Here is a 24,763-nt window from a genome sequence, read left to right on the forward strand (position 1 = left end):
CTCCTAAATTGACCCCTTCTGGGTGAGACAAGGTACTTTCAGTTGTTGGACAGGCTAACATATGGGTCGCAATGTTATCTGCGTTCTGCCATACTACAAAGTGCTGCAGTAAACTCTGTACTGGGAAAACACACATATACACAGCTGTACGTCCAGGCGGTCACTGACCTAACAAACGGCTCAGAGCTGATACAGGTGCTTCCATTATTTGACTTTAGCAGATGCTTTTATCCAAAAGAAACTTACTAGGAATACAACAAAGCCATTCATCTAAAGATAAGATCATCCCAAGCACAAGGTTCTATTTCCAGACCTAAATGAGATACAGAAAGACTAAGCACCATGTTTAGACTGAACTAAACTTAGGAGCATGTCTATGCACATTGACTGTGTTCCAGGCTTTTCATGGTGGTTCAGATGTTCTCTGCCCTCTGACAGTAAAGATCCTGGATGCTGTGAAAGGGACTCCTGCTGGAAATATAGCTCTGGATGTCTATCGCCAAAATCAAGGTGGGACATGGGAAAAGATTGCCAGTGGGTAAGATCACATTAGCCGCCATGCTCTATAAAGTCTTTTGATGCAAATATACAATTATATTAATAACATTAATTAGATTTCAGATTTTTCATCTGACCTAATTAGAACCCAGTGGACGATCCATAGTAATTCTGTATTAATGTTCATTCTGTTTGGGCTCAATTTGACCTCAGTGATTGCATTTGTAATTATTTATTCATGTTACCCAGGGTCTTTGGGACAATAATGTTAAAAACAGTTCATGAAGGATTTTCTAAAATATGTTATGAAGAATCAAATCATGTTAATAATTTGTATGGATAAGTATTTTACGTCAATGAAGTCAAATATTAACCTGATGCTTCAATGACAATAAATACTGAACGGTTAAAAGGGGATAATGGTCTCGGTCCAAAAACAAAAAAAAAAGTAAGTAAAATTGACAGTGGGGTTAGTATTGCTATCGAAAACCATAAAAACTGCAAAAATAAAAAAATAAATAATAAAATAAAAATAAATAATAATAAATGACACATTTTTTGTTTGTATATATATATATATATATATATAAGAATTAAATAATTAAAGAAATAAAAATGAATTAAAATTACTAAACTAATTTGAAAACAGAAAATATATAAACAATCTAATTTTAAAAATATGAACAAAAAATATAGTGTATTAATTATACTAAAATAACACTGATTTAGTTCAAATATACACATTTATAGAAAATAGACTGTGATTGTTGCATACATATATACACACAGAGTTTATTTTACTGTGGTTTTGGCGTTATAGGGCAAACCGCTCTGTTCTCTATTCTGCATATTTTCATTTTAGTCACATCGTCATGGCTCCTCTTTCCTGTCACTGTCAATATCATTAATGAGCTTTCTCTCACAGGAAAGTGGACATGACGGGAGAGGTACACAGCTTGATCACCGAGGAGGAGTTCACTCCTGGCGTGTATCGGGTGGAGTTTGACACTAAAGCCTACTGGAAGGCGGAGGGTCGTACACCATTTCACCAGGTGGCCGATGTAAGTAATGCTTTGATGGCACTTCTATATTCATGAGCATTTAATGGTTGCTAAATGATGGGTTATTGTTGTTATCAAGGCACCTAAATCACAAGAATGCACATAGCCCCCTAACTATTGGGACTACTTTTTATTATCATTTATAACACCAACCTACTAGATTTGCATACGGCTGTTTTTTGCAGCAAATATGTGTATATTAATACCCTGAATGATTGTCTTGGATGTGAACCAAGAGCTATATTAACTGTGGGGAGGTAAATATTTAAGATCCTATATCTTGTTTTCTATAGACACAGTAACGGACAGTTTTAGATAAGAGGACAGAGCATTCAAGGACAACACATGCATACATTCACAAACATACTGAGCACACAGGCACTGACAGATACACATGTATGTAAAGAAACTTTTATCTTCCAGATAAGCTTTGTTTCTCAATGGTTCTTTGGGGTTTTTTTTGCAGGTGGTGTTTGAGGCTCATGCCGAGGGGCATCGTCATTACACTCTGGCTCTTCTTCTGAGCCCCTTCTCATACACCACAACAGCTGTGGTCGTCAAAGCACATGAGTGACAGCACACAACAACCTACACAGAGAAATTCCTTTACATCCAGGGTCCAACATTAAGTATTTGCCACACCTTGCAATGCCAGTTTGACTGATAAAAGCACTTGTCAAGTGTTTTTGAAAAAGTCTCTTATGCTCACCAAAGCTGCATTTGTGTTCAAAAACACCAATATTGTGAATTTTACAATGCAGTTTGCAATTATTTATGAAATTATATAATACATTACAGTCTACATTATGAATACTTTAAAGCATTATACATAAAGGCTTTAATTCAAGTGTTACCAAATCATTTGTACAGTATATATATATATATATATATATAAAAAGACATTTGAACCACAATTACATTATCAAGAATTTGACAGTTATTCACTTTAAATTAAACCATGAATTATGTTGCAGTTTCTTAATACTAAGATACTTAATACTTCTGAATAACTTTATTCACCAAAGCCAGTTTTTACTTGCATTTGGGAGCTTGGCAAGTGTTAAAGGGATAGTTCACCCAAAAATGAAAATTCGGTCATTCATTACTCACCCTGATGTCGTTCCAAACCCGTAAGACCTTCGTTCATCTTCAGAACACAAATTAAGATATTTTTGATGCATTCCGAGAGGTTGAACCACTGATGTCACATGGATTATTTTAACAATGTCCTTGCTACGTTTCTGAGCCTTGATCGTGTTAGGATCCTTGTTGTCTGGGAGGGTCAGAGAGCTCTCGGAATGCATCAAAAATAACTTAATTTGTGTTCTGAAGATGAACGAAGGTCTTACGGGTTTGGAACGGCATGAGGGTGAGTAATGACAGAATTAATTTTTTGGGTGAACTATCCTTTTAATTTTGGACCTTGATTGAACCCACTTTCCTCCAATTAAAGAGATCAGACTCTGAGTAAGTTTTCAACTATAAAGTCTTTTAATGATCATTACAGAGCGAAACGCAGTGAAGAGACCGGTACAACAACAAAAAAAGAAAAAGAAATCTGGAACCAGGATTGTACATGTCAGTCAAAGCAGCTGGTATCTCAAGACATTCTGCTTGGTGTTACAGTTAAAGTGGACCCTCAACATTAGAGAAACACAAACACAGGAGAAGATCCTCATGTTTTTCAATTCAATGACCAGCAGACATTTCAGTTCTAAAGACACAGCTCCAGATCGAAATAAAAACTTTGAGTAAAAGAAAATGTAAATGTTCACCCGGTTTTATTTTTAAACACCATCCACACACACCCCACTGCACATCTCAATGCGAAAATGAAAAAATAAATAAAAAAATCAAGGCACAAATATGAATACTGCAAAAATGTAACACTCTACACATTACAGATCTGTAATGGTGAATAAATCATCTTTTGAAATTCTCTATTTCTGGATATTTTTCAGACAGCTGAACAGGATGGGGCAGCTATGAGAGCGGTGGGTTTGGGGTGAAAAATGAGATTAATCTAAATTAGCAGACAGCACTGAACAAAGTTTCCTCAAAAGCTATAACTGACTAAGCACCAGATCCAAACACACCAGAGCAGTCTCACTGGTCTGTTTTACAAAAAAAACAACTCTCTTCAATATCAGAGGAACGGACCGGCATTACACTACCAAAAAAGAAAAGAAAAATAAACGTAACATTCAGTATTCATATTGCAACCCACCTTACTTTAAGAATAATGTGTACATTTCAGTCCCAATCTGTGTATCCAAATAAAACCATTTCGCTGTGGTGCAAAAGCTAATGATTAAATCGTAACAGGCCTATCTGACTTCGTATTGCAGCATAAGACTAATCATTACTCTGTTAAAGTGCCTGCAAAACAAAAAAAAACAGTGCACTGTGAAGGTGGAATGATACTCGTTTATTTGAGCATTCTGGAAACTAGTGCTCATAAGCCACACTTCCCTCTTTGAAAGCCAAAACCCAATGTTAAATGCCTATTTTTTACATTAAACAACACCTATTAAGTGGTTATATCTCACCGGCTGCTTCAACACGAACACAGGGCGTAAACCAATAGCACATTTGACGCCAACTTTGCCTAAACTTTGCTTATGTAAATTTGTTGGCCCTGTGCGGTGAAAAAGCAAGGCGAGGGGTTTTTCAGCTGCGCTTAATGTCGTTCTACAACCTACAGCAATCCTCTCACACTGGACTGCACATGAATGTGACACCACATATACACAAACTCACGCATGTCGAAAAACACTCAAAGTGACTGGATCGAAAAGTTTAGATTGATCTGATGTCCTAGAGCTACATTTCACTATCCAATGCTGAAAGATGAGGAGAGCGAAAGGGACAAGGAAAAGGAAAAGCGGACTTTGGCACCAGTAACCTCCATATCATATTCAGTATATTATATGACAGTATTCTTCGATTCCTTGTCTGAGTTGGTCAAATGGTTTTTTGTAACCCGTAACCACAGTAAACAGGTCTGATTAGACCCAACTGTAAGTCTGATGTTTTAAGAAGAGACAGTAAACAACAGACTGGGCACTGGAGATCACGTCGGGGACACCATCAATGGGAGGAGACCGTACTAGTGTTAAAAAGACATCCACTCAGAAAAAGACAATGCAATCGGACGACCAAAGAGAAGCCATGGCTCATCTACACCTCAGAGACACGCAGATGAAAAGCCTCGAAACCAGGCACAATAAAGCGTTTTTTGTGAGGTGTGAGTGTGGCTCAACTTTAAGTGTCAGAGAGTCCAGTTAGTGTCGCAAACTACGCCACTGACAAAATCTCGCCCTCAATGTGTAATTCTCTGAGTGGACACACATACAGCACGAGAGGATATGAAACAGCAGTTTTAGGACATATATATGATAACTTAAAATATACACAAAAAATGAATGCAACATGTTATATCGACAACACCAACAAATTAAAATTATATACAAAAGGCAAATGTGTGCCAACAAAAAGTTTTCCAACAGCTTGTAATGCTCGAAACTTTAACAGCATAAAGTCGTCATGGCCCAAGTGTACTCCGAATGCCATTCAAGAGCAACGGCGACATCGCTCTCTCATCTCGGACCTACCGGAGCGCAACGTCACCCAGTACTTCACACCGAGAGCTACACATACAAACAGACAAAAAACACAGAGGTTGAGACAAATGCCAAACCCTGCGAAGGGCGTCTTGGCTTTAGCAGCTGCGAACCCGACTGACCACCAGGTCTTCCTGCGAACGACCTGTCTCGTAAACACCTCGCTATCGTTTCAATTACATCTTCTTTGACTACTGTGGAGTGCACTTCAAAAGCGAGACATGAGAATGATTATGATATTAACAAAAGCGAAGACAAAAAACATTCAATATGACGAAAAATAAAAGTTTAAGACAAAATAATCACGTAACAAAAAATAAATTAAGGCATGCAGCAAGTAATGATATCTGTATGTCATTTTTGATTCGGTTTCCTGCATTCTATGGTCATTGCTGATATTTTTTGTCTATCTGTCATGTGTCCCAAACCATTGAAGATAAAAAAAAAAAATCATTAATAAAATGAACCGAAATCAAAATAAACAAATAGCTGCCAAAAAGAAGAGTGTTTCCACTGGAATCACAGGCGTCTTTTGGGGGACAAAGCTAAAGGATCATTTAAAAGGCCAGATATTTACAGGGGAGTCTGGGTCATGCATGCAACTTGTCACAGCCTTCTGTATAGCCATGGGATTTGGGGGAGAAAAAAAAAACATAACATAACACACCACCAAGGTGAAATGTATATCGTAATACAAGAACAAAACGATCTGAAGTGAAGAACAGGTTTAAAATACATCCATTTAAACTGCATCGATGTCTTCTAAACAATTTCCTTTAAAAAAAAAAAAAAAAAAACAGAACATGACAAAACGTCTATTGGTGTCAAGAGTGCTGTTGCAATGTAAAACCAAGCTTTCTACAATGTAAGCACAGATGACTGGATCTATAGAGTTTGATAGCCTATTCAATTCAATTAAGGCTTTGCAGTAAACATCTGATTTGTTGACGCTGGCACTCCCCAGCTTTTTTTAAATGTGTTGTGATCGGATTCGCTAAAGCCAGCATGGACATAGGAACATGCAATTAAACGCACGCAGTCACGCTAATACGCTTTCACAGATATGATCCAGTAATCACACACATACACGCACACTCCCGTCACGCAACTAACTGTGCATTAGACAGGCCTCTGCCCTCCTCGCTCCTGTTTTTTAAGGGCATTTGGCATTGATACATCACATTTTTTGACTTGGGGGTCACAGCCTGTCAGTACTCTGCTATGGGGGCCAGCTCGGGATTCAGATTGACTGTGATGTTCTTATACAGGCTGCTCAGAGAGATCTCTGGAGAGTACTGCAGATTGTTCAAGCCGTCCAGATGCTGTCGTTCTTTAGAGTACCTCAGCAACTTGTACCTGAGGGGAGGGCGAGATGAACCGGGGGTTAGTGTGTCCTTGAGATAATCTGCTACAATATGCAAAGATCAATTTATGTATGACCGCAAATATATTTTTGTCACACATAGGTCAATCCACTCTGGGTTACACAAAAACAGATACATCTTTTGTTTAAGGTCAGGTCAAGTCAAGTGTAAGCAGGTCAGAGGTAAAGACTGAACAGAACAGTGACAAGAAAGCCATTTTCCACCTTCCAAATCTTAGTTCTTGAAGTACTAGTAGGGTTGGGAATCGAAAATCGATTCTGATTCCAGAATCGGATATTTAAGGTCAGGAATTGGATACTTGTCAAATTAAAATTTCGATTCCACCTATCGATTCCTATGCGCTTTTTTATTTTCTTCATCTGTGAGGACCGGTGTTGTGCCGAATTCTGCACCCCTGACAGATTATGCACCCCCTCGTTGAAGTCGCTACCTGATTCCCTAATCCAAACCCCTCCCCTAATCCTAACCCCTCCCCCACACCTACTCCTAAACCTACCAATACTAGGGGGTGCATAATCTGGCAGGGTGCAAATTTCGGCACTACACCGGACCGAGCGATCTGCCAGGACCTTGCTCGCTAATCTAAGCGCTCCAAAGTTTGGCTACATTTGCGATCAGAAAACAAAAAAGCTAAGTATAATATCTGTGATAGCTAAACATGTTGCAAGAGAGGTGTCACCACCAACATGAAAGCACTTTAATTAAATAGATCGTTAAAGATCGCGAGCACTACTCAAACACCAACATGATTCTGTTCCTAAATTAGGATTTGTCTGTTTCATTCCTCAAACTTTGATGTGCGAGATCAATGTTGTGATCACTTGGTTCGTCCGTGCAGCATACGATCACACCAGTGTGATTTGAACATTTAAATCTGCGTTCGCGCTGCCGTTGTCCTAAAGAGAGCAGCTGTCATCTGTCATGAATGAAACCAGCTTCACAGTCTTTTCAGCCACACAGTATCATTATTTCTGTGTTATAAACATTCAAATCACAGAAGTACTGGGATAAAAGTTTATAGTTCAGATATAAACTCTGATGTGTACGGTAGCGATTAAAATAGAGTAAATCAACTTTTGAAAGTAATTTGTCACTTCAAATTAAGATTTATCGATTACATTGTTACGCCACAACCCTCTACATTGCGAGTAAATCACTCGCATATGTGACTAAATCTTCACTCTGGGCGACTAAATGATGTCTAATATTAGCCAATGGCTAATAAATTATCAGATTTTACTTGCCAGTGTGAGAGTAGGAGGCTAAGTATAAGTTTAGCACAGATATATTTTCACTCGCCGAACACTCTTACTGAGCGCTTCAGAGTTTCTCTCTCCATCAAGCGCTCTGTGCTATTTTTCAGTTCATCTGAATGGATGTGCAACGCACCTGTATTTGACGTACCGTAAACTCTAGTGTGAAGTGCACGACTCGCCGTCGCTTTCTCACACACACGCAGCGAGAGAATTGACACGCTACATGTAAACGATATTCTTTGTTGTATTTTCCTGTCAAAATAACAGCGTTCCTTTGGATTTCTTGAGTTTTTAAGAACTGCCGCTTTCTCCGGTAGTGGGCGGAACTAATGCGCAAACGGCAATCTCATTGGCTCACCTATTATCGTCCCTCATTTGATTTCAGCAAATCAGTTCGAGCGAACGCACACAACCTGATTAATATTCATGAATCCAGCATCTCATTAATCCTTAGTGCGTTTTATATTGTTCTTAGTAGAATTCGTATTATTATTATCAGTATTTTTGTTAGTTTTTTCCAGAAACACTGAATGACCAAAAAAGCACCATCACCAGTCCAGTAAAAATGTTCAGATAAAATGACTAATATGCATTCAAATATGGTTATCAAGTTTTAATTCTAATTACTAAAGTTCTATCATTAAATAATACTTGATCATCATATTATAATGCGTGACTGACTGATGTTAAGATGTACTTTACGATGTTTAAAAAACTGTGCCATTTAACAAACATTTATTTTAAATGTTATGGTAAGATTTAAAACGTTTTTGAAAAAGATCTCTTTTAACCAAAGCAGCATTTATTTGATTAAAAATACAGCGAAAAAACGTAATACTTTGAAAATATTAAAATATAAACAACTTTTCGTTGGGAATCCTTCAGAAATCATTCTAATATGCTGATTTTCTTATTATTATCAATGTTGCAAGCAATAAACAGATAATAAAACACTTACTATTTTGTTGAAATCATGATATACTTTTTAGTATTCTTTGACGAACAAAGTTCAAAGGGACAGCATTTATTTTAAATACAGTTTTTTTGTAACGTAAAAGTTTTTACCGTCAGTTTTTGTCAATTTAACACATCGTTGCTGACGCTTACTATTTTGTTGAAATCATGATATACTTTTTAGTATTCTTTGACGAACAAAGTTCAAAGGGACAGCATTTATTTTAAATACAGTTTTTTGTAACGTAAAAGTTTTTACCGTCAGTTTTTGTCAATTTAACACATCGTTGCTGACTAAAAGTATCAAGTTCTTAAAAAAAAAAAACACTTATCTTAAACTTTTGAATGGTAGTTTATTTTAGTTCATATATTAGTACAAATGTATGCACATACAACCTACCCCCAGTGTTTACGTATGTGTGCGTGCACTGACCTCCCCAGAAACTGCACCTCTCCTCTGTGGTGATGGGGGATAGATTTGTATTTCCCAATATCACCTTCTGGCCTGGTCACATTGAAACCTGCGTAATGTACCCTGAGAACAAGAAACCCACCCACACACATATTTGTTTTACATATACATATTTGTTTATGATAACATGATTACTTTAAACAGCATCATGCATCAACATCATGGAGAAGCAACAATTGCTTATTGTACAAAAGTAACTGGATAGTTATAAAAGACTTATACTACTAATTAAACACAACTGACCTGTTCCAGAGGTCATCGTCCTCTCCGCCCCAGCCCCAGAATGCATTGGGAAAGCCATTGATCTTAAGGAATTGTTCAACAGTAAGTCCACTGACTCCACCGAAAAACTCATTGTAGGGAAGACTGAAAACACAAATACAACACTTAGCAAACTAAACAACAAATATGCCATCTTTTGTAAAACATTCTTAAAAAACAAGGAAAAGAGGAAAATAAAAAGAAGAAACATAAACCTTACCATCAGAAATCACTTGAAAGCAATAGGCAACAAAAAAAGTCCTTTAATAGCACAGACTGTCAGACTACGTCACAAGACGATAAGGAAAAACAGCACACATTTACTTCCTTGCAGATTCCGCAAAGCAGTTTTGGTTTCAACCAGAATATGTTCAGAGGAACAACCATCCTTTCAAACTCAACCAAAGCAAAGCTGCACCACGGGGTCTTTAATCAATCCTTGGTAAATTCTCCAACTACCTCAAACACTTTTGAGAGGCAATTAGAGCTGCGTTTACACCTCATTTCACAAATGACATAATCTGCGTAACAAATAGTCCTAAAATCTGCATGTCCCTAAAGCTTTTCAGTCCTACCTAACATCAAAGTTCTATGAACTGCTGTGAATGACCAAACAAATTATAATAATGAACTGCACCCTTGCATTTGCTGTTTACTACAGATACAATACAGCAGGATGTGAACTTAAGGAACTGTAGAGTTCTACAGGTCCCTAACATCTACAAAAATACAAATTAGGTTCCCTGAGGCCCATCAAAATGATTTGGACAGACATTATGGATTGGATGAATAAGGAAAGTGGTAATGTTTCAACATTTCTTTGAAATGTAAAGAAGAAAGAGTCTTAACTATGGCATGAATTAGGGATGTCAATTTTCGATCATTTCCATGATCGATCGTCGTTTAAATTAATCAATTAATCGTTAACTTTAATGCAGCAAAATGCGTCTATTGCAGCAGCACGCAGTCACCGGCATGACAGGATGTACAAAAGCCACTCAAAAAACCCCCCGCTTTCTCTCCCGAATTAAAGGGGTTTTAGTCTGAATAAAATGCTAGTAGCAGGATTGTAAAATGAATAGATGTGATTATGATAATTTGATAAAATGAAGAGAGCGCGCCGTACGTTTTGAATGTCCAGATGTTTGAGCTTCAGTTCAGTCTCTTCCACAGGAACCTCGGTCATGTTCACTTCCATCTGACCCTCTGCAAGGAAAAACAACAAGAAACTAAGCAAAAAAAAAAATAATTCTTAGTAATTTCTTAAAAAAAGTGTGTGAAGACAAGCCAAAACAATTCACAACCAATGTGATGCGTGAGCCTCACACAGAGACAAATGAGATAAAAAGTATATTAAACTCGAGAAGTGTAGATTAAAAAGCTAAGTGGCTAGAGAGGTTTTAGAGAGGCAGCACAGGCACACTCCCCAAACAAAGGCTGTTTTATGCAACCTTCTAAGACTGTTTAGAATGCCTTCTTTTGGCCAAAAGCTAAAGCAGCACCAGATTTATCCTTCACAGGGGTGTGAAAAAAATTAACGGTGAGTTATAGAAGAAAAATGTCTCTGAATAAGTAGTATTCTGTAACCAGCGGTAAATCTCCATCACGTGCGGGATTTCACATGGAGCAGCATTAACTAGACAGAGCCATTGTTCACCGACAAGCTGTGCAAAACATGCACAAAATATGATCGTGATTTTGCGCAGCTTGTCAGTGAACAACGGCACTGTGTAGTTAATGCTGCTCCATGTGAAAGCCCGCACGTGATGGAGATTTACCGCTGATTAAAGAACCAGCTTTACTGACATGATATCGCATGCGATTTATCGTGCAGCCCTAGTTTGCGATAATGACAGCTGTCTGCATAGCTTCTCAGTGAACTATGGCTCTGTGTAGTAAATGCTGCTTCATCTGAAAGCATGTGAAAATACCACATTTAATAACATATTTTTACTCCAAAATCACTTCATAGCGTCAGTCGAGTGTTTGAAATAAATCCTTCTGTGAGATGATGTGGCTTCTTACACAGAATAAGGCACGCAACATATTTCCTAATATTCTAAGCAGTGATAAAGGCATTGTCTTATAAATATACTTTATTTTAATGAAAATTATAATAATAATAACTCAGATAAACCATATATTGTCATAATCATGTGTTTATTAGTCACGTTGAATCAATAAAAGCAGTTAAATCTTCTGTTTATCCAGCTACCGCTATAGCCATTTCCTGAGTTTCTTCTGCGAGGCGTATTTGGAGTTTCAGTGCGAGAACGCCCTCAGGTCTTTGGATGGAGATTTACTGCTGATCACAGAACCATGCTTCACTGAAAGATACGTATGACAATCGCAGCTTCTGTCGAATCGCGAATTGATTCCATTTCGATTTATCGTGCAGCCCTATTTGAATGCATATTTCAATATTGCATCATTAGCATAGCAAAACCAAACAATATTCAAATCATTTCTGAGTCAAATAAACAAACGCATTGTTTAACTCAAGACACTTACTCATAGAAGGTAATCGTTCGGGACAGGGCAGGTTCTGAGCATATGTGAAGTTCTCAGGGAGATATGTGGTTGGCTGAGCGATATACTCGCTAGAGTTATTTCCATCTGGATAATCTGTTAAAATAAAGACAGACAGATACATATTAGAGTCAATGTGACTTGCTATTCCCAGTTTATTTCCATAGTGTGACTTATTTATCAGTTTGTGTCTAATGCCATGCCAGCTTCTGTGGCTATTTTCATGGTGAGAATAATTTATTACATCAGGGTTTTTTTTGCTAAAAACTCTAACTTGACTTAACTCTAAAGTTCTCTCTCAGGGTTAAAACCAGCACAATCTAATAAAAAATGACTTATTTATCAGCAAAACGATATTCGATGAGATAAAAGGTGGGACGGCACTTGATTTTATCCACTGGGAATTGATTGGATGGTGAAAAATTTGAATGAGAGTGTCAATAGCTCTTTGGCTATTGGTTAAAATCATTAACAGCCTGTAGAGTCTATGAAACCAGAGCATTTTTGTTTCAGAAGAATACCAAGTTATTACATTTATTTTATTATTATTGGTTTTTTTTGTGCTGTGGAACAACATTGATGAATATTTCACAGTGAGACCAGGGACATTCCTTAAGTGAGGAGGTCAAATTGACTTCATGTTGACTTTGAAGCCAAGAAACAGGATCTATTAAGCCAAAAGTATACTTCCCTTCCCAACTCGTGGACAGTCTGCATGGTGTCATTTCTGTCATGATTTTCATAGATTTTTGTATCCATGTGGACAGCACTAGGTAAGCGTGTTCATCCACGCTTAAGATTAATAGTGTACACATTTAAAGACTTGCATGCTCAACTAGGGTTGGGTATTGATTGGGTTTTTTACGATACCGGTGCCAAACCGATACTTTTAAAACGGTACCGGTGCCTGAACCGATACTTAAAAAAAAAAAAAGAGCCACAAAAAAAAAAAACTACAAATATTTAAAATAAATATACATAGCATTCACATGCTCCTCGGATGCTATCATTTCCTGATATAACTGTGAATATAATCTGTGGCGATCACGAATTTGTGTACAGTTTATGGAGCCCCGCTAAAAATGGCCTAGCGACGCCCATGCTTCTTACGGCCATTTCGGAGAACCAGGACAAATATTTCAATCGATCGCTCAGGCATTTAAGTGGCACCGAAATGAGGCACCGAAATCTGCGTTCTGATTCGGTACAAGTACATACCGGTTACATAATATACATAGCATTCACATGCTCCTCGGATGCTATCATTTCCTGAGTTGTGCTTCCCTTACTCTAAGGCTAATAAATGTATTTCCCGATCTGGGTCATTATTTAATACAAAATAATATTTAATACAAAACCACACGTTTCTACTGTATCTCTGTCAATCACTCTGACATTTAGTTAATGACATTTAGAGTGCTGTCTGTCACTGTCTTTAATCAGTTCTGTGAATGACTGTAGGCTATGGTATGCCACATGCACTGTAATATGTTTCATATTCAATTTTCAAATGAAAATAGCACCATGATCGTTTTATAAAGTAGCCTCATATGTGTTAAGGGCTAGATTTTCGCTGAAGGAAACAGCTGTGGTGTGATGAGGGGTGAACGCAGCGAAAACTTTACAGTAGATGGGAAACCGATTGCTCCCTTGTGACCTTTTGTAAACTGTATTTATGATACAGATATTATAACAATCTATCGATAAACACACACCTTGTGTCCTCTGTATCTGTTTGAGTCGGCTCGCTCTGCACCGCCGCGGCCTGCGGATTGAAAAGCGCGCTGAAAGACGGGGAGCAGACAACATCTGCTGCCATTTTAAAGGGGACTGACTCTGTGGCGATCACGAATTTGTGTACAGTTTATGGAGCCCCGCTAAAAATGGCCTAGCGACGCCCATGCTTCTTACGGCCATTTCGGAGAACCAGGACAAATATTTCAATCGATCGCTCAGGCATTTAAGTGGCACCGAAATGAGGCACCGAAATCTGCGTTCTGATTCGGTACGAGTACATACCGGTTACATAGGTGCCATATTGGCACCGGGGTTTCGGTACCCAACCCCATGCTCAACTGTGCACTACATAAAGCAAACAATTAAGTATACCCCGGCCTTTGCAAAAGTGTTAAGTTTAAGGATCAGTCTGGCCGATGTTACTATGAAAGGACGTTCACTCTTACCTGTGCCGTTGAGAGTACTGTTCTTATTGGTGTATAGCCTGATCATGTGACCAATGGTCCGCACATTATCTCGTAACATGATACCCTGAGCCTGTACCATGAAGTAATATGTGTTGACTGAAACAGAGAAAGAGAGGAGGTGTAATGAATTTCCAAAATGACGTAGAGGAAACAAAACAGTAACCAAATATGTAATCACAACAGAAATATGCAAATTTCCACACTGCAAAACAACTATAAACGGACAGCCAAATTGAAGGCTTTCGTTTTGAATATCTTCCTCTCAAACAAAAGCTATTAAGAGCAGCATTGTGAGAAAATGGCAAATGTTGAAACTACAAGCTCCCATCATTGTAAGCATCAATGGCTGTCTGAGGTGTAGCCTTGGTTCTTGTCAGTGTAATGCGGTTTTAATTTAACTACTACACAGAGGTTGGGTCAGCATTCCTGAGACCAACATTTCGGAGTCCATATATGAGGGGAAATGAACCGAGATCAGCAGAATGTCTATCGCTGAACTCAACTATAGATATGGATGGAAGTCTGTACCGAGTTTCACATCCTCTGAAAGGAAAAACTATATAAGCACATAAATGTAAACTCAAGACATTTGCGTACACCAATCTAAATGAGAACATATTTTGGTTACTGCATATAAAGGACAAATTTTACACACATATAATATGCATGGGTTACAACAAGTTATAACAACACTAATCTGTTGTTCTCGCCTGTAAATTCTAGTGAGAGGCCATACATTAGATAACATTTATATATTTTAACTAGGGCTGCACGATAAATCGCATGCGATATACGTTCAAAGTTCATATTCGCGCGATTTTTTGCGCAGCTCGTCAGTGAACAACGGCTCTGTGTAGTTAATGCTGCTCAATGTGAAAGCCCGCACGTGATGGAGATTTACCGCTGATTACAGAACCGGCTTTCTGACAAGATGCGCATTAAATATCTCATGCGATTTATCGTGCAGCCCTAATTTTAACATTATCAGCAGTGGCCAATAACCATAACTAACAATTAACAACAGAAGACAGAAATGCAAGTGTAAATGTCCCACCCTCTAATATTTTGCAGTGAATTTTGCAGAAATAGTGTAAAATGAAAACATTATTTGTATCAATGTTCTGCATCTATCACATATAAATTGTATTTTGGTTTTAAATAAAATTAAACAAATGTATGTGTCAAAAGTGGCCAAAAGTATATGGACATCGAACACCACACCCATTTTTGATTATTTACCATTTAATTTCAAACCCATGAGCATTAATAAGGAGTTTGTCCCCTTTTTGCTGCCATAACAGCAATTCTAAAACCAAAAATGATTGTAATACATAGTCTAGAAATGAGAAAAAAATTTAAGTTTATTTGGGGGTCGTACATATATAAAAAAAAACATTAGCTTCGCTGTGTGGAAACTGCACCACAGCAAGTGGATTCCCAATGCTGATACAAATCTTCAAGCCAGAATATAAACAGCAGCCATTAATGGTAGAAAAAAATAACTCCAAGCCTAGGTACAAGAAAAAAAACAACAACAAAAAAAACACACACACACACACACACACACATTGGTTCTTCCTAACCGCCCAGAGCTCTTCATACATTAGACACAGTCCAGTGAAGGCCGGTCAAACAACGGTGAGGAAAAAACATTACCTTTCTTGGGCACTGATTATACAAACACAGCAAGAGCTATTAAACAGGATTTGGCTGTGTGTTGTTGGTGTAGTGGCATGTGTTGGAGGGTTGCCTAGATTTCTAGATAAAGATTTTGGCACAAACACCGAAAGAGAGAGTGATCGGTTTCATGTCCACAAATCAACACAAAACTGTGATTGTTAAGCAGGCTGTGAAATCTCTTATTTCTTCAAAAGTCTATAGGGACAACAGTCAGGTTGAAAGTTAAATATTACAGCTTGTTTTAAGCAACTTAACATTTGTGTAGACCTTTAGTTAAGCAAGTCACGACAAACTGCAAATGGGTTAACATACACTTCAGTTGTGAGAGCATCCCAATACAAGAGAGTACACTTTCATGACTGTTTAACACGTTGTTGAAATGCCAAAATAAACATATTATGTTAAAGTACATTTTACATCATTAGGTCTTAATTTTTTGTCAACATTTGTGCTTTCGTTTGACAGTCAACATGACATAGGCTATAATTTTGCCTGTACTGCGTTACATTTAACGTTAATATATTTTAAATGAATTCAATAGCAACTTCATCCTTACAAATGTGTAATTATGAGTATATTTGAGTACATGATATTTAAAAAAAATGACATTGAAGTATGTTTTACGATTACCATAAATGCTTGGTGTGTTCGGTAGAACACTTTAACCATATTTAAAAGACAGATATGAAAAGCAAAAACAAATGTAAATATGAAACTACATATAAAGCTGTAGGCTACTTAAGTCCAACCAAAGTTAAACTAACAGCATTTAATAAAAAGTTTAACTATAATACTTTATTTTATAGTAAATAACATGCAATTATTTGCCCAAGAACATCACATTCAGTTCTTAAGTATATTATTTTAGTAATATAAATGTAAAAGTAGCCTATGCTTTTTCACAAGGGTGTAGATACAGCTAGTGTACTACAGTAAGCACAGTATTTGTAATGAAAATATTGCAGATATGTTGTAACTTACTTTATTTTTATTAGAATTAGGACACCAGTTATGATATATCAATGCATTTAGGGTGGTATATTTCACACCAAACACTACTTTGCTTTACAGAAACCATATGCTAATAAGCAACCATACACGGTTATAGCTGTGTTTACTATATTCTTCACTGATAAATTTCCGTTATTTTAAAAACTATGGTAAATTAGGCTGATAGGGAGAAAAGCGTACCATATCATGAAGTTTATGATAGGCCCAGATCCAACAAGAGCCAACTGAGCTTTACATGAACACAATAACGGCCCATAATTCAATATACCTCAAATACACAAACTTGGACAAAAAAGATGTTGGCTAAGGAGGGCGTAAACCTAGCAAAAAACCATTTAATGGTGGATTCAGTGGCCAAATCTGATTTAATTGTGGGTAGGGTTGCCAACCGTTCCCTATAGTACAGAATTGTCCCGTATTTAAGGCATATGCCGTATGAACACCTAGACCATACGAATAACAAACTCTAAATTGAGAATTAATCATTCTTTTTTGACAAGTGTTTGATTTGTGAACATAGCCGTTCCAGGGAGGCTTTAAAGGGGTCATATGATGCGATTTCATGTTTTCCTTTCTCTTTGGAGTGTTACAAGCTGATTGTGCATAGATAAGATCCCTGAAGTTGCAAAGACTAAAGTCTCAAAACCAAAGAGATATTCTTTATCAAAGTTAAGACTCTGCCACGCCCCCCTAAAACGGCTCGTTCTAACATGCCCCCACATATCTACCTCACTATGTGGAAATATCTGCATAATGCGCCCAAATGTGCACGCAAAGAAAGAAAGCGTGGTTTCATCAAATAAAAAAAGAAGCTGCATGGTTCGCGATGTCAATGGAAACAGGAACAGACGATATATAGAGAGGGAGAGTACAATAAAATTACTATACACAAGTGTATTATTATTAAATTACTTAATATTGTTCGTTATTTTATATTTTCATTTTAAAATTAATTTTGCACACCTCAAGAACTTATAAAATGACCTATTTAAAGGGAAAAACCTACAGCACTTAAAAAAAAAATATATATATATATATATATATTTACACAAATTAGCCAACTGGAATGGACACATTGCTATATTCGGAATATATATTCCCATATATATGTATGTACAGTCAAACCAAAATTTATTCAGACACCTTGAACATTTCATTCATTAATACAGTTTATTCACTATAGTTTAAAAAATGGTAATAAAATATGACTGAGCCAAAAGTACTCCTTGTGGTGATCCTCATCCAGCCGAAGCTCCTGAATTAAAGAATGGAACTGTCCCCGCTCATTCCCAGTCAGTAGAACAGGGTGAACCTTCTCCTTTCCAGACGCTTTCGACGCCATCACAAAAGACACAGTACAAGCACATCGGAATCCATGTTGTGATAACTGAGGGGAAACCTTGGCACGTGATGTCATATCCTGCTCCCGCCCATATTCGCAGTGGCATCCGAAAAAATTTCACACGTTCAAAGTCTAGTGTGACCGCCCCTTCAATCGTGGCTTGTGTACTGCAAACACATACCAGCTTCATCACTGTGTCTGTCACGCGACTCTGTCCCCCTTTCGGGCTTGAAATGATGATAAAACTAATGACATTATTTACGGTCTTTACATTTATTTTGAAAGAAGAAGCTCGCGATTATGGTAAGGGGCGTTACATTTCCCACGAGTGCTTGCGGTGTTCGACCAATCACAATGCACTGGGTCAGCTGGCCAATCAGAGCAGACTGCGCTTGTCGGAAGGCGGGACTTTGTAGAAAACGAAGCGTTTGAGAGAGGCGGGGCATAGAGGACCTACAATAATGTACAGTATTTAAAAAAATAATGTGTTTTTTGAACATTAAAGCATGTCAACATATTCTGTTACACCAAATAATGATCTTTAAAAAAAGCATCATATGACCCCTTTAAGACCAAGTGGAATCCTCTGCCGGCTGGTCGCTCCCAGCGAGCCGGACTCGCGCTAACTGAGTTGGGTTTTTTAATGACCGCGTTTGACTTCAGCAAATCAGTTTAAGCGAATGCAAAAAACGTGATTCCAACATCCAGCCACGCAAGAAAATGTGCATTTTACCTGAGGGAAGAAGTGATCAATAAGGAAAATCATATTTCTCTAATGTATACACCTAGATAAAACAATGTACATTTATGTAACTTCCAGAGTATTCTTAGCCTTGAATATCATTCTTAAAACACAAAATATGACCAATGAAGTGTCAAGCACCCAAAGAAGCTCTCTTTAATTGAAAAATATGCATTTTCATACTGTAGTAGGCCTACTGTATGCTATATTACACACACGCATATAAGAAGACAGAAAGAGCTTTATTGCCAAGTATGTTTGCACATACAAGGAATTTGTTTTAGTGTCACAAGCTTCCAGTACACAGACACAACACACAGATAATAAAAATAAGATGTGAATAAAATACACATGTATAAATACAAAGCGCACACACACAAAGGATAAATATGTACAGGTGTGCTATAGATAAAATACTGTAGAATGAATAGAGTAAAAAATAAAGTTGTAGGGATGTACTAGGATGTAAATTGATAAATAGTATATAAGGTTATTGCATATTTGTATTGCACAATGGGAGAACATTTAACTGTTCATGAGGTAGATTGCCTATAGCCTATATATACAGTATATACACTGCCGTTCAAAAGTTTGGGAATGGGATCAGTACGATTTTTTATATTTTTTAAAGAGGTTCGTCTGCTCATCAAGCCTGCATTTATTTGATCAAATATACAGAAAAAAACAACTGTAATTTTGTGAAATAGCCTATTATTGCAATTTAACAAAACAGTTTTTTATTTTAATATACTTTAAAATATAATTTATTCCTGTGAAGCAAAGCTGAATATTCAGCATCATTATTCCAGATTTTAGTGTCACATGATCCTTCACAAATCATTCTAATATGCTGATTTATAACTAATGTTGGAAACAGTTGTGTTGCTTAATATTTTTTGGGACCTGTGATATTTTTTTCAGGACTCTTTGATAAATAAAAAGTTAAGTATTTATTCAAAATAAATAGTGTGTGTTAAATATAGCCTACAACTTTTAGAATACTTTTATTCCGCAAGGATGTGTTAAATGGATAAAAAGTGATATTGTTAGAAAATATTTCTATTTTGATTGTGGGTTCTAAACACATCGGCTGCGTCCCAAAACCTAGTGAGCCGCCTAACCAGACAGCATTGCTTGTCTTTACAGCATCACAGTATAATGGATGTTTAGTTAGCCAGCTCACTGGGTTTTTAAACACAACCCGTCACTAGTGCTTGTTTGGGAGGTGATGTTCAGTATCTGGAGTCAGAGATGAATGGAACACGATTAACAGGTTTAATCGCATCACTCTAAACGAGACACATGAGCGATGCTGGCGAGTTATCAGACGCACTTACCTATTCCGGGAGCCACATAGATGAAGTAGAGGCAGGTCGTGGACATGGAGAAGAAAAAGATGAAGGCCATTAAGGAGCGGTTGGACAACCGCATCAGCCGCCTCCACTTCCACATTTTATCTCGGCTACTAGCTATCCGTCACTCCCATAAAAACACGCAGATCGGAGAAAAGAGACGCAGTTTGGCGCGGTGAAACGGTCATCCGTGGGAAATGCGGGGCTAAATCAGGGTGCTGGTAAAGTCCGCATCGTTCATTCAGCTGGAGGCAAGGCCGCAGTGCTCGCTCGCTCGCTCTCGCAAAAAAGTCAAGAAATTTCCAGATCAAGAAATAAATAAATAATAAAACGTGCTACATCAAACGGCGTCCGGGCTCGGCGTGCGGTCAACGCGATTCATTTTGTTCGGTGCTGCTGCTGGTTTAGTGTTCCGGTGTGTTTGTAGTAAGCGCAGACACGCCTCGTCGCGTTGATGATGATGATGTTTGGAAATGATGAAGGGAGTGAAAGTGATGATGATGATGAGGGACCTGCCCTTCCTCCCTCTCTCTCTCTCTCTCCCCCCCTCACTGTAAAATCCCCCCCACGCTCCAGCGATCAGTCCTGCGTGAAAAGGCGCTGGAGCCGCAGAGGACACCGCGGTGACCGGGATGGGAGTGGGAGAGACGAGCGAAACGTGACGGGGCTCGACCGGGATTCCTGCGATTTTGGTTCTGCTGTCGGTGCAGGTGCGGACACCGTTTCCGGTAGGCGTGACCTACAAAATGGCTGCCAGTGAGTGGTTCACGCTTAAGGAATGTTTTCAAAATAAAAGTCTCGACGAGCCACTGAAGTTGCGCAAACGTATCCAACATTAGATTAAAAAAAATAATAAAACCAACAAGGCTGACAGAAATGCATACAAATATAACTCATTTACAATCTAAGCAAAACATCCACTGACAGAGGTGCTTAAAATATTATATATAAATAATAAGTAATTATATGAAAATAGTATATATAAATAATACATATTTAATATTTCTACTTTAATTCTTGGCTTCTTTTTTAGCATACATTTGATAAACATGTTTTTGAGAGAAAATGTTTTTCATTTGTTTTACAATGTCATGGTATCATGTTAAATTAATTATTTCTTTCATGCTAGATATAAGGTTTATAGCAGCTGAAAACAGTGCAGCAGCAGTTAATAAGTGACATGACATCTGACGCACAGACGCACAGACGCCATTGGCACATGCTATGGGTTTCAGGGGCGCGTGTTAGTGGACAGTGCTATGTGTCACTGAAACCTGTGACATGCCAATGGACTATTGTCGCGGTGCGTGTCGCTGTGGCACCTTCGGTAGTGACTGACACCTGCTGCTGGGTGTCGCTGCATAATGTAGATTGCGTGACACACGCACTTAACGGCAGAACGATATTTAATTAATTAACAGTATGTTGCGGTCAAGCATACGAGTTATTACATCGCGGAGTTCATTTGTACAACAAATATTGAGTTCCTATATTAAGATTAAAGTGTCTAATGCCCATTAATGTGTATTGTTCATTGTAAGTTTATTTCCAGTAGCCTGCTTTGTACAGTGCATTCAAACACGTAAATACGATTTTTTTTGTGTGCATAGATTTAACAGTTCAGCTGTATCATTTGTAATTATAAAATAATATAGAGACTATGCAGAGGCCATGACTAAAAAAAAGCAAATAAATAAACGTTTTAATCAAAAGTGCCACCACTAACTGACACTTGCCTATCAGGAATTACATATAAATATAAACTGTCATAAGAAAATGCCACAAACCATTAAAGATGTCTACTATTCTAACGTGCTTTATGAAACTTACATCAACCATTAAGTGTCCCTGACCTTGACACTATTTTCACAACGCAATGTAATGTAAGTCTGTAATGTAATGTAAGTCTAGATATTAACTATATTAAACAAAGTTTACTTAATATCATGTCTGCAGAAAGTCGAATGCATTGACAAAACATGCAGGCATCTCCAGAAGAAATGCAGAAATGCATGCTCATATAGGGTACATATACAGTATATATACAGTGTGTGTGTATATATATATATATATATATATATATATATATATATATCCTCCTGACTACCACCTATGGAGTTTTGTCCTCTGTAGAGGACATAGTTTTTTAATGATTTCTCTGAGACCTTACATGTCACAGAGCACATTCAGGGCTTTTCAGAGATACCAAATGATTGGAGGTTTGACTATGACCACTCCCTCTCCTTGGTCTTTAAAAATGGCTGACATTAATTTAGTGATCAAATGTAACACCTTTATACATTTGAATATTATCATATTTTGTAATTATCATTTAATTCTGACTCATTTTCAAATTGTTTGTCCTAAATCAACATCTCAGAGAAATGTTATGGGTTTCAAATCAAAATATGACCTTCTGTTATGAAACAGGACATCAATTTCATACATGTCCACTTTAGAGGACACCAGGACTTAAAGCATGTTTATTACACATATTGGGAGACACAACAGATGAATAGAGAAAAAAATACATATCAATATTCCTATGGAATATTAGATATTATTATTAAAATCTTGCCAATTATTACTCCCATTATTGGACTTATTTTTTTCATTCTATGTTGCCCCAAAAACACATTAATATGCAAATTAGATACAGTTTATAGATACATTGTATATAATGGAAAAACTCGTTTTGCATAAAGAAAAATGGTCTTTAAAAATATCTTTCACAGCATAGTTGAGAATCATCTTATTATATATAAAGTTTGGTATAAAAACGAAAATTGTGTCTTTATATTATTATTATTATTTTTTTTAAACAGGACTTTTTAAAGTCCCGATGTCATCTACAGAGGACATAGCATAACATATGGATAAAATAACCTTTTTTAAAAAAAAAAAAATATATATATATATATATATATATATATATATATATATATATATATATATATATATATATTATAATATTTCGACATATTATAAATCATATATATATATATATATACACACACACACAATGTATTGACAAGATACTAAATTCACAAAACTTTTTATACATATATATATATACACACAGGGGTGCACATAAATGATGCAGATGCGCATGCGTGACCAAAATAAAAAATGCGCTTTGTAAATAAGTTCAGACCGCTCATTTGTGCGCCGACATGATTGACAGCTGTTAATGTACAATCACCGTTTTAGATTGACTAACTGTAATACTGTATAAGATTTCCATTCAAACTTAAAGTATAAATCTAGGCTATACACTGCCGGTTTTATAGCAAAATGCAAAAATGTGACATTTCATTCACTGACGCACTTCACTAAGATGCTTCACTCAGCAGCGCTAAAACCAGCAGCGCATATACTTGTCGGCAACCCGCCCAAATAAAAGCTTGATGATTTCAGATTTGACAATGCTGAAAATTAATTTTTTTATATTATTAAAAAAGAAAAGAAAATATTAGCATTGTATTTTTAAGTAGGCCTATACTATAAAATAATTATATTTTTATTTAATACTCGCATTTATTTTTAAATATAGTATTACCACACTCTATTTGTTATTTTGCTTATTTTATTTAAACATACAAAATAAATAAAGTGCAATAATACTATCACTATTATTATTTTATTTTTTTTATAGTTATTTTTAATGAGTCACACTGGTGCAGTGTGAGCACCAAACCAAATCTCCAGGTGCTCTCATGAGAACAAGACCGAAAAACTTATGTGCATCCCTGTGTATGTGTGTATGTATGTATGTATGTATATAGACAGACAAAGACCAGGGAGGTGACAAAGGAGGGAGGAGCCAGGGAGGAGACAGGAGGGGCCATGCAGGACTCAGGCCACAGCCATAATGTCGACCCACGGTGGATCCGACGGAGGGAGGAGCCATGGAGGAGGTATGGCCGCCGACTCCAGGGGGCCGATCAACGGCAGTGGAGCAGGTGGTGGAGAATCTGGCGACCAAGGTGGAGATCCGGAGATCTGCGGCAGAGCCGGAGTGACTGAGGACCAAGGTGGAGCTGGCGGGAGGAAGGAGCCCAATAGAGCCGGTGGGACGGAGCAACGAGGTGCAGCCGGAGGAGCGGAGTCCTGAGGCGATGGCGGGTCGATGCCCGACCAAGGCGGAGCCGGAGGGACGAGGCAGCCCGGTGGAGCTGGTGGATCGACGAGTGATTGTGGCAGCGAGGGAGCTAGGAGCCGAGGTGGAGCCGCTGGGTCTACGGGCCGAGGCGGAGTCCGGGCCTCGGAGGCTGGAGGCAGAGGTGAGGGATTCTCCAGCCAATGGCGATGCTGGAGGATGGCAGACCCGCGGCGCTCGCACCGTAATGATGGTGGGCTGAGGGCGAGCAGAGGGGCTGCCAGACGACAGCGG

At 37.7% G+C, this 24,763-nt stretch overlaps 2 protein-coding genes and 1 long non-coding RNA gene across 3 annotated transcripts in view; 2 read left to right on the forward strand and 1 right to left on the reverse strand.

Annotated features, from left to right (window-relative positions):
* Positions 1-2,396, forward strand: part of LOC107588917 (transthyretin-like) — a 3,292-nt gene extending 896 nt beyond the window's left edge. The window contains exons 2-4 of the mRNA XM_016277169.1: positions 399-538; positions 1,424-1,559; positions 2,026-2,396. Of these exons, the coding sequence (XP_016132655.1) occupies positions 399-538; positions 1,424-1,559; positions 2,026-2,133 (384 nt within the window). The 3' untranslated portion in view covers positions 2,134-2,396. The remainder of the gene's footprint in view (positions 1-398; positions 539-1,423; positions 1,560-2,025) is intronic.
* A 582-nt stretch (positions 2,397-2,978) lies between these two features.
* On the reverse strand, positions 2,979-21,098 carry b4galt6 (UDP-Gal:betaGlcNAc beta 1,4- galactosyltransferase, polypeptide 6). The gene is made up of 7 exons (XM_016277148.1): positions 20,356-21,098; positions 14,223-14,339; positions 12,022-12,135; positions 10,632-10,716; positions 9,493-9,615; positions 9,211-9,312; positions 2,979-6,538 (listed from the first exon to the last, which is right to left on the reverse strand). Exons 1-7 carry the CDS (start codon positions 20,468-20,470, stop codon positions 6,391-6,393), a joined length of 804 nt encoding a protein of 267 aa, XP_016132634.1. The 5' UTR covers positions 20,471-21,098; the 3' UTR covers positions 2,979-6,390.
* A 2,951-nt stretch (positions 21,099-24,049) lies between these two features.
* LOC107588869 (uncharacterized) overlaps positions 24,050-24,763 on the forward strand; it is a 10,948-nt gene continuing 10,234 nt past the window's right edge. The window contains exon 1 of the long non-coding RNA XR_001609628.1: positions 24,050-24,127. This is a non-coding gene — a long non-coding RNA (uncharacterized lncRNA). The remainder of the gene's footprint in view (positions 24,128-24,763) is intronic.

Source organism: Sinocyclocheilus grahami, unplaced genomic scaffold (assembly GCF_001515645.1).
Source record: "Sinocyclocheilus grahami isolate Dianchi unplaced genomic scaffold, SAMN03320097.WGS_v1.1 scaffold109.1, whole genome shotgun sequence".
Lineage (NCBI taxonomy): Eukaryota > Metazoa > Chordata > Actinopteri > Cypriniformes > Cyprinidae > Sinocyclocheilus > Sinocyclocheilus grahami.

Excerpts from the sequence above, each read along its gene's own strand:
- b4galt6 (XM_016277148.1), bottom strand. The coding sequence starts at position 20,470 with ATGTGGAAGTGGAGGCGGCTGATGCGGTTGTCCAACCGCTCCTTAATG. Across the intron at positions 9,616-10,631 it reads CTGGACATTCAAAACGTACG|TCTTCCCTACAATGAGTTTT; the intron begins GCGCGCTCTCTT and ends TTGTGTTTTCAG. Across the intron at positions 6,539-9,210 it reads GAGGTGCAGTTTCTGGGGAG|GTACAAGTTGCTGAGGTACT; the intron begins GTCAGTGCACGC and ends CCCTCCCCTCAG.